Source organism: Lontra canadensis, unplaced genomic scaffold (assembly GCF_010015895.1).
Source record: "Lontra canadensis isolate GAN:19392208 unplaced genomic scaffold, GSC_riverotter_1.0 scaffold6, whole genome shotgun sequence".
NCBI classification, from domain to species: Eukaryota; Metazoa; Chordata; class Mammalia; order Carnivora; family Mustelidae; genus Lontra; species Lontra canadensis.
In genome coordinates, this window is record NW_022631000.1 from 30,120,170 (window position 1) to 30,136,317 (window position 16,148).

At 37.6% G+C, this 16,148-nt stretch overlaps 2 protein-coding genes across 6 annotated transcripts in view; one reads left to right on the forward strand and one right to left on the reverse strand.

Moving 5' to 3' along the window:
* Nucleotides 1–4,384, reverse strand: part of P2RY12 (purinergic receptor P2Y12) — a 42,398-nt gene extending 38,014 nt beyond the window's left edge. The window contains exon 1 of the mRNA XM_032852511.1: nt 4,297–4,384. The gene's annotated coding sequence lies outside the window, so the exon portion shown is untranslated. The remainder of the gene's footprint in view (nt 1–4,296) is intronic.
* The window catches only part of MED12L (mediator complex subunit 12L), a 317,533-nt gene that overhangs the window by 270,331 nt on the left and 31,054 nt on the right, over nt 1–16,148 (forward strand). For all 5 annotated transcript variants that reach the window (XM_032852495.1, XM_032852497.1, XM_032852496.1 and 2 more), the window contains 7 exons: nt 2,252–2,341; nt 3,414–3,523; nt 3,710–3,845; nt 4,648–4,809; nt 6,805–7,167; nt 9,078–9,234; nt 12,713–12,924. In XM_032852495.1, the coding sequence (XP_032708386.1) occupies nt 2,252–2,341; nt 3,414–3,523; nt 3,710–3,845; nt 4,648–4,809; nt 6,805–7,167; nt 9,078–9,234; nt 12,713–12,924 (1,230 nt within the window). The remainder of the gene's footprint in view (nt 1–2,251; nt 2,342–3,413; nt 3,524–3,709; nt 3,846–4,647; nt 4,810–6,804; nt 7,168–9,077; nt 9,235–12,712; nt 12,925–16,148) is intronic.

Here is a 16,148-nt window from a genome sequence, read left to right on the forward strand (position 1 = left end):
ATTCATTTTTTTTTTCCTTTCAAATACTGAGATTAATGAGATAACTGCATATTTTGGTTAGATGCAGGGAGACGCAATCCATGCCCTGTTCTCCTTCCTGGTGTTCTAGGCATCACAAGATTCATAGTTTTGTAACAGTAATTATGCATTGAATAAATGTCTGTGTCCTATAAAAATAATATTTTGTGCATTGCATGCAACTTTGACACATCTGCTCCTCTCCTGACCCTGTGTTGTGGGAGAGGTCCTGGAGCAATGTGTGTTGCATGTATGGTGTTAAGACAGAGGAACCTCTCTCTGGCTTCTCCAGCTCAGCCCCCACTTATCTGGAGGGTCTCAGCTTGAGTGCTAATTTCAAAATCAGAAGGCATATTGATTAGTGTACAAAGAATTTAAATTTTGGCTTTCTACCAACCACAGTTCTCTTGGTCACTCTTTGGGGGGATTTGCATTCTGTGTACTCCAAGGAAGCGGGGTGATGAAACTAGAAATTAGAAAATGTGGAATTGAGCAAAGTAGGTAGATTGGTCATGTAGAATGTTTTATCTTGCTACAGAGCCAAATGGAACCCTCATATGGCCCTCTATTTCTATGACATCATGTCTTTCTCGTAGATGATACTAGATGAATGTGAACAAGGATACTTAACTCATTTGGGCCTCTCATCATCTCTCGCCTTTAAGATCTAAGAGATCTATCCTTAGCACAGCAGCCAAAGTGATCCTTCTAAAATGTAAACCAGCTGTTACTCTGGTGCCCAAGATACTCCAGTGTTTCTTACTATGTCTAGAATAAAAATTCAAAGTCTGGGCTTACTGAGGCCTGCATGATTTTGCCCTGACTCCCACTTCTGCCTTGTTTCCTACCACTCATACCTTGCTCACTCCACTTTTCACACTGACCCCATTGCTATTTTTTAAAAATTAATTTATTTTAGAGAACAAGCAAGCATGATTGGGGGGAAGGGCAGAGGGGTGGAAAGAGGGAGAGAAGCAGACTCCTCACCGAGCATGGAGCCGAAGGTGGGCCTCTTACCCCACGACCCTGAGATCATGACCTGAGCTGAGATCAAGAGCTAGACACTTAACTGACTGAGCCACCAGGCTCCCCGCTATCCTTTGAACCTGGCAAGCAGATTCTTGTTGCAGCGCCTTTATATCTCTTTTTCCTTTCACATGGAAGGCTTTCTTCCTAGATAATAGGAGGATTGCTTCCTCATTTCATCAACTCTGTGCTCAGGTGTCACCTCCTCATGGAGGCCCTCCCTGATTACTTTCCAAAAATTGGACCTTGGTCATTCGGTATCCCCTTGCTCTGGTTCATGCAACTTGTTATTTTTATTTTTCCTGTTGATAGAATGAAAGCTGTGATACAGATTTGTGTTTACTGTCTTGGAACCTCACGTCCAACTTTGGAGTGGACTCTATATTGATGAGATTGAAGAAATGATCTCTTCTCATCATGCCATATGTACTTACAGCTCATCTACTGGGCAGGGTTACTTCCACATGTGACTCATTTTAACTCATAAGATGATTCTCAATAGTTACCATATTTCAGAGCATGGCAGAGGGGGAGGGACTTTGCCCTCGTCATCTGATTCTAGGGTGTTGCCCACTTGTGGTTTTGCTTTTCCTAAGCAGACCTTCCCTTTTCTAACATTAGTCTGAATCAGTGAAAGCACTCACTTTGTAGAACAATACACCACTTGACTGATGTCAAAGTTGTCATATTTTTCAAAATAGTACATAATTCTTTATCAATGAAGACAGACATGGAAGACAGCAAGCCTCCCCTTCAATAAAACATCAAAATAATACATTTGCTAGGGTTCATAGGAGGCCCCTAGAAATGTAACACAGAACTGATATAAGATGTAATTTTGTCTGTTCGGTATTTATCTTAGTAAGACCAGTGAAATAACATATTGAAAAAATAATCTTTTTTGTTTGTTAATCTTAACTTCATCTTCCTTTAAAGCATTTTCTTTAAGGCTTACTTAACAGGACTGTAAATAGATGAGAATTTTCTTCTTCCACCTAGAAAGGCAACGAGCCAGAAATAGCCAGATTTCTGTCTGCGTGGAAGGAAGGAAGAAAGCTAAAATTTTATTTTGCTTTGTTATTCGTTAAAGGAAGAAGTTATTTTTGACTGTCAGTAGGAAGCTCAGTATAACTTTAAATATAAGAAAAACAATCCACTTTAATAGGGTAAATGAGTTTTGGATTCTCCCATTTATTTGCTGGTTTAGATTTTGAGTAATTGGAGAGAAGAACGATACCAGGACGACATAAAAGCACGGCAGATGATGCATGAAGCATTGCAACTTCGCCTAAATTTGGTAAGGGGCATTTCTAGTACTTTCCCTCCATTACACGTAACCAAAATGTGAAAATAGCCTCTTGCTCGCCACTTCTTCTCTGGTCATCCCCTTCATTATAAGGTGTGAGGCCTTCCACTGTTTGCTTTGACAACTCCCCTGTCTCTCACGTGTCTGTCCTCCTTGGTGCTGACCTTCCTGTCTGGTCTGACTTCTAGAGTGCGTAGGAATTTTGGGGCATTGGTTTGCTTTCTGTACCTCCTACCCCAGGGAACCTCACGTTCTTTTCAGTTTGTGCTAAGAGTAGGTCTGAGAAGGTTACTGTTTTGAGATGAATTAGCTTTTATTATACTCATTTAAAAACCTCCATATAAAAATGTGCTGTAAGTCGAACTTTTGTCAGACTCTCCATCAGATTAGTCATTAAAACAAATTCGACAGGGAGGCTATACAGACATCGAAAATTTCTCACACATTGCACATTTCTTTGAATTTTTCTTTTCCCATTGAACAAGTCTCAGTAAAGTCTACTCTGGAGGAGGAGGAGGACTTGCCTGTTATTTGGCAGTTGTTGTTAACTTAATTCCCGCACATGAGTGAGTAGACCTGGGGCCAGGCCTCCTGCTCCTCAGTCTTCTGTGTTACTGGATATTTCCAAGTGTTAGTGTGATAACAGGCTTAGATGCAGTAGTAATTGAATAACACAAAGTCATAGATAAACAACTCACCTGGTTTTGATCTCTTCAGATTGGACTAAAGTTATATGGTAAAACTGGGTGTTATGAAAGATTAGGAACAAAAAAAAAGTTAATTTTCCTATTATTTAATTCATATTGATGTTGTGCCCACACTCAGGTCCCTCTTCTCCTCCTACCCCACCCCCTTTTTTTGAAGGACCAAATACCTGTGCTGAAGGAACCAAAAAACAGTGACAAATAGGTAGCTAGGTAAGAGAGAATGTATGATAACCCATAAATTAGAGTCTTGTTATTGTTGTCTGTCTGTTTTTTAACAAATCAAAGTTGGCTACATAAAGTGATGGGGATGGTATTTTCATTGTAATAGAGTTTTATTGTATTTTTTCTTGTGCCAGGTGGGTGGAATGTTTGACACTGTGCAGAGGAGCACCCAATGGACGACAGATTGGGCCCTCCTCCTTCTCCAGATCATTACTTCTGGAACTGTTGACATGCACACTAACAAGTATGTTCTTACTTCACATTTAGCACGCCGCATACGTGCCTAGTAGAAGCTTTGATAGGCTGACTACAAATCACCTCTTACTCTCTTAGTTACCATCAAAAGTTCTTTGCCTTAAATAAAAATGCTTTTAGTTAAGGGTATCTTGGTTTTGTTCTAAGGTGAAAATTATTTTTTCCCCCCTCTTAGTGAATTATTCACAACAGTTCTTGACATGCTGGGTGTTTTAATCAATGGAACTTTAGCCTCAGACCTATCAAATGCATCCCCAGGAGGATCTGAAGAGAACAAACGTGCATACATGAATTTAGTAAAGAAACTGAAAGTAAGTTTGTGACCTGCTTATATATTATGATCTCAGGTAGTTTATGCATTAGTTTTTTACTGCATTTTACCTTAATTTACTGTGTTAAGTTAGATGTTATGTGGTTATTTTGCTATTTGCCTTACCAGCTTACTAGTACTCAAAAGTTATAAGCATATATCTTGAAGATACTTCTTTAAAAATTGATATTCACAAAATATTTAACTTTCAAGGAACTCTAGAAATCTATTATCAAATGTATAACAAAGATGCCCACATTGGATTTAGGATAAATCCATGCTTGGACTGGCCCGTATAATTGAAAAGTAACCACTTACATTGATATTTCTAAACCCAATTCATTTGAAAAACCAATAATTCAGTCTTTGAAGTAAACTGTAAACAAATGGTGCAGAAAAGAAAAAAGATCAATATATCTGATGACCATAGCAATAAAATAACCAATGATTACCTTGAGGTCTGACCCTGGATTTGAGAACGTGTTCTGTGCGGCAGCTTCTGCCTTCTGCTGGCAACTACTACACGGGATTTTTGTCATTTCAGCACTGCGATACTTGTTGTGTAACCAGGGTCCCACTGTATGTGTTCTATTTTCTAGTTAAATAGAAGAAATGAAACATACTCACTACTCTAATTGAAAGCAGCATCATAGACCATGTTCAAGGTTAAAGAACATTCTGGCTATAAAAAAGGAAATGTTTCATAGAGAAACTTCCTTCTCACCAACTTTTGCCTTCGTTGTAATTTCTGTCCCACTTCTCTTATCTCTTTTTGTTTTGTTTGTTTGTTTGTTTGTTTTTAGAAAGAGCTAGGAGACAAGAGATCAGAAAGTATTGACAAAGTTCGACAGTTGCTACCTTTGCCAAAACAGACATGTGATGTCATCACTTGCGAACCTATGGGTTCCTTGATTGACACAAAGGGAAACAAAATTGCTGGATTCGACTCTATAGATAAAAAACAGGCAAGAGTAAATGTTTGTTTCTTGTATATATTTTCTTGTCTTCCTATAGGGTATATGAAATGCCTCAATTTTACAGTTTCTTGATTTATTTTTTTTAAGTGTAGTCTTATCATTTCAATGCCTTGGTCATTGGCATTATTGTATAGATATTCATTTAATGCTCTACATGAACTTAAGTGAATTTGTGAAACCTGCTGAAGGAAAACTAAGTAAAAATGTATTGTTAAGGGGCACCTGGGTGGCCCAGTTGGTTAAGCATCTGCCTTCAGCTCAATTGTGATCCCGGGGTCCCGAGGGTCCTGGGATAGAGCCCAGACCCTAACTCTCTGCTCAGCAGAGTGCTTTCTCTCTCAAATAAATAATTTTTTTTAATGTATTGTAAAAATAAAAGAAGGCAAAGACCAGTCTGATTTTACTTCAGAGTTGACAACAATATGTTTAGATGAGAAAATTTTGATTGATAAATTCTTCATGTAGTAAGCTATTTTGAGTAAAAAATATTTTTAGGGTGATGGTACTTAATTTTCTCCTCAGTTAAACGATATTTCATTGAACGCCTGTTTTATATAGGATATTAAACAAGTTTCCCCTAAATATGAGAAGAGTGGGTTGTTCTTTCAGTAAAGATGGAGCAACCACAGAGATGAAAGACAGAGCTCTTACCCTTAAGCAGAAGTAGACAATCAGCAGTGTGGTGAGATTTGTGTGTCATGGTACAGAGGTTAGGGGGCCCTGAGAAATTGCTGTCACCCACCCTCAGATAAGGAGTCAGAATAGGGTCCCCACAAAACTGACACTTGAATTATTTTGAAGGATTAAGAGTTAGCTGGGAAGTAGGGAAGAGTATTATACAGGCCCATCGAAGAGTTTTCACAAAGGTAAGAAAGAATGCGGCTCTTAGGAGAAATGCAATGCTCCTAATTGAGAGTAACCCAAGTACTCTTACCAGTGTGGCTGTGGAGACAGAAAAAGCTAGTGTTATGAGCAGGTTGAGTTTGTAGATTCATTCGGCTCTCTAGTGGTGAGACATCTAAAAACCATTCGGGTATGTGGTCTTTGCATTCAGGAAAGAGGTCCAAGCTCAAGACAGTATTAGGAAACAGTCAATTTATACATACATGGTAAATGAACCTTGATTTTGGATTAATCCATCCATGGAAGACTTGTGTTGATAAGAACAGGAGCATTTATATCTTATGGAATGTCTGAGTAGTTGTTTTTGGGGTCATTCTGAGGAAAAATATTTTCTTCAAGTTGGTATGCCTGGGAAAGTGCCAAAAGACATCACGAGTTAATGTTAAAAATAAGAAACCTTTATTTTCAGAAACAGAGTAACATTTCCTCTTCTAAACTTGGTGGAGAGAAGCTTGAATTAAAGGACTTTATTTGTACCTGTTGGTATGAGTTACTTCTGTAGTAGTATTCCTTAACTATTCAGAAACTGGCTTATTAAGTATGTGAAAGATTCCTATACTGAATCAAGCCCATACATGTTTGGACTGAAGCTAATTTGAGCCCAATTAGAGGCTGACTGTAACTTGACTCTGAAGTTTTGTTTTATCTCAAAAACAACAACAACAAAAACTAGGATACAAGGAGTTATAATTTATGATAATTTAATAAAGGTCAACATTGCAGTACTTTCCAGAAAGTGTTTTTTTTCCTAAAAGCAAAACAAAGCAATAAAAACGCTAAATGAAAAATACCTATTTATAGTAAAGTATACTGGACCATCTGGTGTTGCAGCCTGAACAAAATATCATGTGGCCTAAAGAAATGCAGAATTGAACTTCAGGGTCAGAATTCTTGCCGTGGCTCTCCAGTGATCTAGCTGGGTAACCCTGAGCCATTGCATTTACTTGTCTGCTGTATGCTAGGGCACTCTAAACCTCCCCACAAGCCAGAATGTTCTTTGCATCCATGTCCTAAGCAAGCTTGCCTCTGAGTTAGGGAAAGATCTGAACGTGAGCTCACAGAGCATTATCTCAACCACAGGGTCTCCAGGTCTCTACAAAGCAGAAGGTGTCCCCCTGGGATTTGTTTGAGGGTCAGAAGAACCCAGCACCTCTGTCCTGGGCCTGGTTCGGGACTGTCCGAGTGGACCGAAAGGTGATCAAGTATGAGGAACAGCATCACCTGCTGCTGTATCACACACACCCCATGCCCAAGCCCCGAAGTTACTACCTCGAGCCACTGCCCCTGCCTCCCGAGGAGGAAGAGGAAGAGCCCACATCTCCCGTCTCTCAGGAGCCGGAGAGGAAATCAGCTGAGCTGTCAGATCAGGGAAAAACCACAACAGACGAGGAGAAGAAGACAAAGGGAAGGAAGCGCAAGACAAAATCAAGCTCGAGAGTTGATGTGAGTAAGGGAAGTTGGGAGGCCTTTGGCTCACTAACACCTAGTGGGAGATTTAATCATGCCCAGAGTCTGTCCCTAGCAACAGGAACAGCATTAGAAGCCTTATCGTAATAGTTGTAATCCTAACAAAGCTCTGTCTTAATTAATAGAATGGCAAAGAACAGTGACTTGTCACAGACAACAGGATTATAGCTTCTGATTTTCCTTCCTCTACTGTTCATTACTTTAATTTTAGGCTTCTCTTGTGAATAATCTTTAATTAATATTTCAGTGCCTCATAATTCCTCACATTTGAAACTTGAATTTCTTAGATCCCTAAAAATCTCATCTTCTTACATATTTGTATTATCTCATGTTTAAAATATTTATCATATTTTGAGCAGCTGACACCTGTAGTAAATTAATGTGAAAAACTATTTGCATTTCCCTAACATGTCATGTAATATATCCAGTAGGATGTTTCTGAGATTTTGTATTTTAGCATTCCATCTTATTATCCTGTGTGTGTGTGTGTGTGTGTGTGTCTGTCTATGTGTGTATTCTTTAACATACTTTTAGATTTTATAAAAGATAAACACAATTTTTAAAAAGTTCCATTTCTTTTTTTCCCCTATTAACCTTACCTACGTATAACTGCATGTTCTTAAAAACAACAAAAACGTATGAGATGGTAATTTGGAAATAATTTTATAGCATTTATACAATTAATGTGTAAAAATGTCTTTACATTTAAATTCACCTGGAAAAATACTTGAGATTTTGTATAAAATTCAAGGGTATTCTTGTACAATGGAAGAAATATTCAGATTTGTTCTGAATATTTCATGATGTCATATTCAGATGTCATGTCTAATTATTAAAATTTACCTATGTCAGAACCAAAACTTATATTTTCCTAGCTGATATCTTGGTGATTACTATTTTTCTAGAAAAGACCATCATCACTTTTAGATGCCACTTGAATGGCATTGCCCTCTTTTCATATAGTCTTCCTGCCAATATTCCTTTGTCTTGAAGAGGTGCGCAAAAAGATCCAGACTGCCACTTCCTAAAATCTGGACTCTCCTAGCTCATCAGTCCACATGGATAGATTTCTGTTTTTTTCAGATACAAAAGTCCTAAAACTTTCTCATTTCCTGAGTGAGTCCTGGTAATGTCCCTTCCTCCCATACTACTCCTAGAACTGCCCCTACCCAGTGGGTTATATTTCGGAGATCCAAGGATTTGTTTTTCCTTTATCCTTTAGGGCTAGACTAAGAGAAGGGGGCTGAGGGGTGGCAGGGAAATTGAGACATCTGGATGTGAACCTTAAAGACTTTGCATCTCTTAGAAGGAAGACGAAATCTGGGTGGGGAGAGTGGGGTACAGGCAGATGGTGGAGAGTCTGTGACTTAAGGTTGCTGCCTTGAAAACTGGCAATAAAATATTGTCTAGGCCAGGGACTGGTCCTGAAGTATTGTGGGTCTTTCTGGCCTCATTCTCATCCAGACCCAACATACCAGCAAGGCTTTCTAAGGTGACCCAAGATGAAATGATCTCCAGAAACTTAGCATATGAAGATGTGGTTTCAGTTGTCGCAGTGGTCAGTGTTGATGTGCTTTTAGGATTTTAAAAACAAACTTCAGAAGTGATCCTTTTATATTTTCCCTCCACTTCTTAAGTCAAGTGCTTCCTGAGTCAAAAGTTTTTACTCAAATGAGTGTTTGGCAGAGAACACGCTGACACCCTTGCCTTCCATCTTCCCCTCTATAAAAACAGCCCTATCCACTGGAACAGGCACTGGCTCAAGTAATGTGATACTTTACATTCATTATCTATATAATAGATAGATTATCTATATAGTTTGTGCATTCATTATCTATATAGTTTGTGAAATTAAATAACTTTTTTTTTTTAACTTTATGTTGAAGGAGTATCCACAGAGCAACATATACCGAGTGCCTCCTAACTACTCACCCATTTCCTCCCAGATGTTACACCATCCACAGTCCACCTTGTGGGGCTACAACCTCATGGGTCAGCCCCAGCAGCCGGGTTTTTTCCTTCAGAATCAATCTCTTACTCCAGGTATGTGAAGAGAGAGTGAGGTCTGGTCACTCTGAGATGCGAAGTAGCTTGGCGTTTTCTTTACTTTTAACCTGAAATCATCACAAAACGTGGGAATTGCAAGAACTGAGTTCTCAGTTGACATTCCTGTAATCCTTTCCACTTGAAATTTTTTTTTCTTCTTCTAAAATTTGGGTTTTTTAATATGTCTTTTAATCTATTTTTGATTGTCGCATAGATGATCATATTCTAATTGTAAGAATCAATTAATACCTGGCATATAGAGTAATTTAGTATGTGGCCAACTTGGGAGTGTTTCTCAAATGTTACAGTATGGTTTTAGTTGCTAGGTTATGTTCTGAGTTGGGAGATTTCATTCGATGTTAGATGTTAGAAGGAAATTAGCCACTGACGAAAATTTGCACTGTCAGATATAAAGTTGACAAAAGTTGTATGTTGTGAAATTTGTGTGTTTATATCAGTTATAATTCTTACTGGTGTTTTTAAAAATTAGACGGTATTGCACAGTATCTTCATTTTCTTGTGTTTTAAATTGTAAATTGTTTAAACTGTGAAGTATCTCAGAAATTTGATTCAGCAATAGACTGAGATATCGAAGAAGGAAAACTACTGAATCTATAGTAAATGTCCCTGATTTTAGTATTGCTTCCTTTCAAGCCCAAGTAGATTTTATATCTGAAATGAACATTTCCTAAATAAAAAATCTCTTACTTAGAAATGAATTTTTTTTTTTTTCTAAATGACAGTTTGCTTGTTCAACAAATGGTATATTTTGAGATCTTGGTCTTTAGTTTGTGATTTTTATTGTAATTTGAGTATGACATCTTGAGGCCTAGGAAAGACATTGTTTGATTCTTGGCTTACAGCAGGGGAGAATCCATATTTTGTCATCTAAATTAGAGGTTGAGAGGACTGGTCTGGAAGTTATAGTTCTAGGTTCAGGACTGGCTCCAACCACTCCCTGCTGTGTAATCTTGACCAGGTCTTAATCTCTCTGTGCCTCAGCTTGGTTATCTGTACAAGAGATACTTTAATATATGTCCTCATAGAGTAGGTGATTCAATTATTTATTCAACAAAATGCGTTGAACTTCATAATGTTCCAGACTCTGTTTTGGGTGATAGGTTATTGCAGTACACCAAATGAATAAAAGTGTTCATTCTTCTTTGAATGATGAAATAAGGGTTATATTATACATGCACACACATATACTGTGTATGTGTATAATTTGAAGTAAATTTTAGGCTCCATAGCTCAGGGGTTAGAGCACTGGTCTGGTATGATAATTTTAAAAATGTAGCACACAGATGATGGCCTAACCCTAATTCAGCAAATGATCTTAACATATTCCTACCTCAGGGCATTTGCATCTGCTGCCTGCCAACCCCCTTGCCTGGAGTGCTCACACTTAGATATTTTCCATCGCTCATTGCCTCCCTCCTTAGGGCTTGGTCAGATACCATTTTCTGAGTGGGCTTCCATTGACCACCCTCTTTTATAAATGGTAAGCCACACCCCTTTCCTGCACCCTGTTCCCCTCTCCTTTCTATTTCTCCATAGATCAGTACTTGGTTATATGCTATGTATTTAACTTACTTACTGATTTATTATCCAGCTTTCCCACAATACTCTGTTGGGGCAGGTATGTTTTCTGTTTCGTTCACTATAGTATCCTCAGAACTTAGAGCAACATCTGGCTTTTAGTAAGCTCTTAAAAACAGGTTGCTGAATGAGTGAATGCAGACTATAAAAGAGTAAACTAATCAATGATAAGTGTGGAAAATAATACACAATCATTTTCTCATTTGACTTTCTCTTTTCAGTTCCAAAGTTCTTGTGAATTCTGTAGCACTTTAAAACACTAATTCAGTATGAATTAAAGGCTAAGTATTTTATAAAGACCTATGTTTTCTTTCCCTAACATACTATAAAAGGTATTTATAAGTTAAGGAAGTTTAAGTATTCGGTAAGTTTTAAGTACGATGACATGTAAGAAAAAATGTTAAATAAAACAAGCGTTTATAGGGGTTTTATATGTGTGAATTGATTTTTGTAAAATGATGAATCCTATGAAGTTGAAGAGTGTATACACTCTGCTTTCATTCATGTATAGTTAAAATGCCCCCTCAACACACATGTGCCATATGCCCCCTCAACACACATGTGTGTATATACTCCCCCCAAAACACAGTTTCTCTTTCTTTCTCATGTATACACACTATTATGGTAAAGTTATAAGGAAATGTTTGGGAATATTAAACACCATATTCAGAATAGCATTTAGTGAGAGAAGATGAGGAAAGTAAGTAGGTAGGAATATACAGAATGCTTCAGGGATACTTACCCTGTTTCTTTAGTTAGCTCAAAGCTACAAGATTATAAAAAAGGAAAATTAAAAGAAAGTAGACTATGGCCTAATCCTTAGAAAGAATCCCCTTTACCTATAAAATAGTCCATTAAATTTTTATGGATTAGTATAGTTCTAGTTCTTGCTTCAACAAAAGTTACCTTGCCATATGTTCTTAAATTGACTTTCCTCTTTTTTCCCCAGTGTTCTTCAAACGCTGCTGAATGATTTCATAAATCACATTGCTGGTTGTGGTTCTGAGTCTTTAAAAGAATGTGGGTTTTCAGCTTTAAAATGTTTGTTCCCACCATACAACTTACTTTAAAAAAAAAGAGAAAACATCTTTTGTGAGATAATTTATATAGAGGATTTCTTACACATATATGAAATAATATAAACTATCTGGTAAATCACTGATTGACACCTCATTTGAAGCCAACAAATATTGAAAATCTTTCCTCCCCAACTCTTAAAGGCATTTAACAAATTATGTATGCTAATATGTTAAGGATTTCCTTTGATTTCTCAGGCATCCCTATAATCAACGTCTCCTGTTTGATTTCAAGCCTTCAAAAACATGTTTTGTCTTTCGAGTCATGGTATTTGAAGTTTCTAAGCCTTTCAAGATTTGAAAGTATTTTCATGCCCTCTCTGAGGAAAGAGGCATTTTTATTTTGTCATGGTAAACTTAAACACAATGAGCTTCAAATTTGTTTAAAATGACAAAAGGGTTTCTATGCCTGGCTTAGGACACTTGGCAAATATACCAGGAACACAGTAGGCTCTATGCAGGTAATGTATTCCCCAGGGCCTTGCATAATTTAAAACCCACATGATTGGACGTCATGCCCACGAGTCTGTTTCAGGCACTTCAGTTCACCAGCCAAAGTACGGCCTCCGTGAAATCATTGAAATACTATAATTCACTCCTGCATCAGTGCCCCCAATCGTTGGGAATGATGCAGTACTCAACATATCCTTAATATTTGTATGGTGTGAGGTGGGGCCTTATTTTCCATTTGCTTGTAAAGTGAGGCTTAGAAGGTAAGGTTTCTGCGTTTTGATAAAATAGAGAAGACCTGTTGCTTTAGCACGCGTTAGAGAGCCCTTCCTTCTGGTTGCTTTTTGTAGGTGGCTCTAGACTGGACCCCACTGGCTCCTTCGTCCCCACCAACACCAAGCAAGCTCTGTCCAACATGCTGCAGCGGCGCTCGGGCGCCATGATGCAGCCGCCCCCGCTGCACGCCATCACCTCGCAGCAGCAGTTGATACAGATGAAGCTTCTGCAGCAGCAGCAGCAGCAGCGGCTCCTCAGGCAAGCCCAGGCTCGACCCTTCCAACAGGTTTGTCTGGATCCAGCAGTGGAGACCTCTGCCTTTTGTTGGCTCCTCTAGCTAGGGATGAGTGTGAGGTAGGGGGCGTATTCTTCCTGCTGGTGTATCCCTGAGATCTCGCGTGAGCGCAGGTGTAGCTCTCCTATAGGTTTATACCTCTGGTGTATTTTACTTTTATCACTGATCAAATAGGAACTTGAAGTATCTTAGGTTTTTTTAAAAGTACGCCTTAAAGCAAGAAGGGCTGATGACTCTCCAGTCACTGAGAAGCAGAAGGGCTTTCATCCCTATAGTGACCCTAACTGAGCACTCATTCCCTATAATTATCACCATATTATGTATTCCTTTTAACTCTTACTTTTGTTTATTATTATTAGATTGAACACTCTGAAGTTGTATCTCTAAAGTCCTGCTGTTTCTTAGGTTTTTCCCTACCGTGCCCTGCCTAGAGTCCATTTTCAGTATGTACTTCTATAGGAACGAATATATTACAAATAATAGTATATGGATACTTTCAATTTCATTCTTGATTTATATCATTATTTTTATGCCCTCTGAATCAGTTTTCTTTAACTTTTGAGATAACAGTGATTGTTCAACAAAATGATATAAAAAGAGGAGGTGAGATTGGGGATCCCCCATTTCTATATACTTTTTGTACTTACCAGTTTTTCCAAAAAATTTACTATTTTGATGAGGCTGAGGAGGATATTAATAATAGCAGCTAACACTTACAGAGCACTTACTATTTGCCAAAACATTTCTATGCGCTTTAAATGTATTAGTTATCTAAGATCCCACAATAATCCTGGGATTTAGGTACTTTTTTTGAACCTCAAAGGAAGTAGACAATCCACAGTTGTATCCTGCTCTAAGAAAAACGATAAAACTTTGAAATTAGCAAGAAATCCTAATGCTTTAAAAAAAATCAGGTGTATCCTGCTCTAAGAAAAACCATAAAACTTTGAAATTAGCAGGAAATCCTAATACTTTAAAAAAAGTATATCCTTTATGTCTTGCTAAACTTTCTAGGCCTATCTCCATTGTGTAATTTACGGCACTTTTGCATTCAGTCCACTTAGTGATTTGAAGGGCTGGAGGTGGCATGCTTAGTTACATAGTCTTGAAAATGGTTCCTGTTTTTACATGTATTACAAGAAGGACAGGAGAGAGGAAATAGGTCAACTGCATGCTTGTCTCTCCCTGACCTCTTAGCCATTGCTCAAACTCCCTGGATGTCAGGTAAGATGAGCCTAAGTTGCTTCTTACACAGAAGTGATGAGAATTTGATTAAAATACTAAGAAATACTTATCTTGCTTAAATAAGCAGCATTTTTGAAGCCATTTAAAAGCTTCAGTGGGATGTTAGCTATTCTTCAGGATGAGCAAAAATAGTTGTTACCATTGTTTCAAATGTTGTCAAGATTTAAAAAAACGTGCTGTAAGTTGAGTAACCATCCCACCAGAGTGAATTCACCTCCTTTTTAATGTAATTTAGACCTAAGTAAAAATTTACTTTCCAGTTTTTTTTTTTTCCATATCTACCTTTTTATCACAAGGTGTAATTTGTCTTATCAATAGCCCACTTTCAGACTTTTACTCCAAAGCTCAGTTTTGAATTGCTCTAAGTGATTCCTAGCATGGGGGAAAACTCACTGGGCCATTTATAGGTAAACATCCTTTTCCTCAAAAGCTTCCCTTCTGATACAAGTCATGACAAGCAATTTCCTCTAAAGCACATTTTTTTTTTAAAGGAATTGAATAGAAAAACCTACATATAATCAAAGATTCTTGCATATTTGGAGAAGACAAGCTTATGACCTAAAATGTTACCTGTAGGAACCCATTACTTCTACATTTTTCCTCAGAATAGTCAAAAGTACCTGACTACTCTACTATTCTTTTACACCATGTAGAACTGTATTGCTTGTACTAATAAGAATTAACAAGTAGTTCATTTTTCTGATTTTTTTTTTTGCCAGCTCTGTTTGTTTTCTTTTCTTCTCATTATTTTTGTCTTCACTTCCTTTCTTTCTTTTTTTTTGAGAAGTTGAGAATTCCTTCTTCGAGTAGTAAAGATACAACTTCGTAACAGTGATTGTACAATATTTACCTTCCTCTCCCCCCTGTATTTTTTTAACAGTTGGTTGAAACTTGCTTTATATCTCTGATGGACTTTCAGAAACAGATTTTTTTTTTTTTTTTTTTAAATCTCAACATTCTTCAAATATTGGATACTTGAGGGGAAAACAGTATTCTTCTAAGGAAGTGAAATATACCCATGGAGCAGTGAGATGGTTGTATGGTCCCACCTAGAGTCAGTGAGGTCACATGTAGCATGCAGAGTGCCTGTACCTAGAAGGTTTGGGGGAAATGTTAGTTCCTTTCCTCTCATGCACAAATGATAAATATACCTAGAATCTAGCTAAATAAGGTATTGTGGCAGGAAACAATTCTCCTTGTGGTAATCCTTAAGCTGGAATAAAGGCTGCATCATATGGAATATAAGTGATAATGTTAAGTTGTTTTAATATATGGTTCTGGATGCAGTTGTTTTTCTACTAAGTACTGACCTGTATCCTTTTTGATAAGAAAAAATAGAGAAATGTTGATTCTAATTTTGTCCAGAACCATTTTTTCACCTTACATGCCTACATATAATGTGATTATCTCTAGCTACGTAAGAACTTGTCATGTCTTTATTTCTTATGAAATAGAAACCATTTTTCTTCTTATCCTAGCAATTTTCTAATTCTAAGAATCCATTTTCTTAAATGTAACAAACGTGTTAGAGAATTTTCATTGATCTAAACCTTCAAAACTGAATTTTAGAATTTTAGCAGGTACTTATTTTAAAGACTGATGAGTTTCTCCAAGCCTTGGATGTGACTGCTCCCTAAGCCAGGAGCTCCCACCCCCTGGTAGCCCTCTTCTGATAAGATCAGACATATGATCTCATACTCTGTATGATCTCATACTCTGTATTATCTTTACATCTAATGAGCAGAGGGTAGGAATTTATGAAAGGCTTATCAAATGAATGCATGTTTTTGAGAAAATATTTCCAGGAGCCCTGAGCTTCCTAGTAGTCTCAATCCTTGGCAGTCTCATTTTTATCTACAAACTTATCTCAGCTTTCCTGAGTGCTTCCAGAAACTTCTTCCAGTGATCTGCTATGGTTCTTTTTGAAAACCTAGATGGGGCAGAGAAAACATAAATTCGTGGATTCTGGA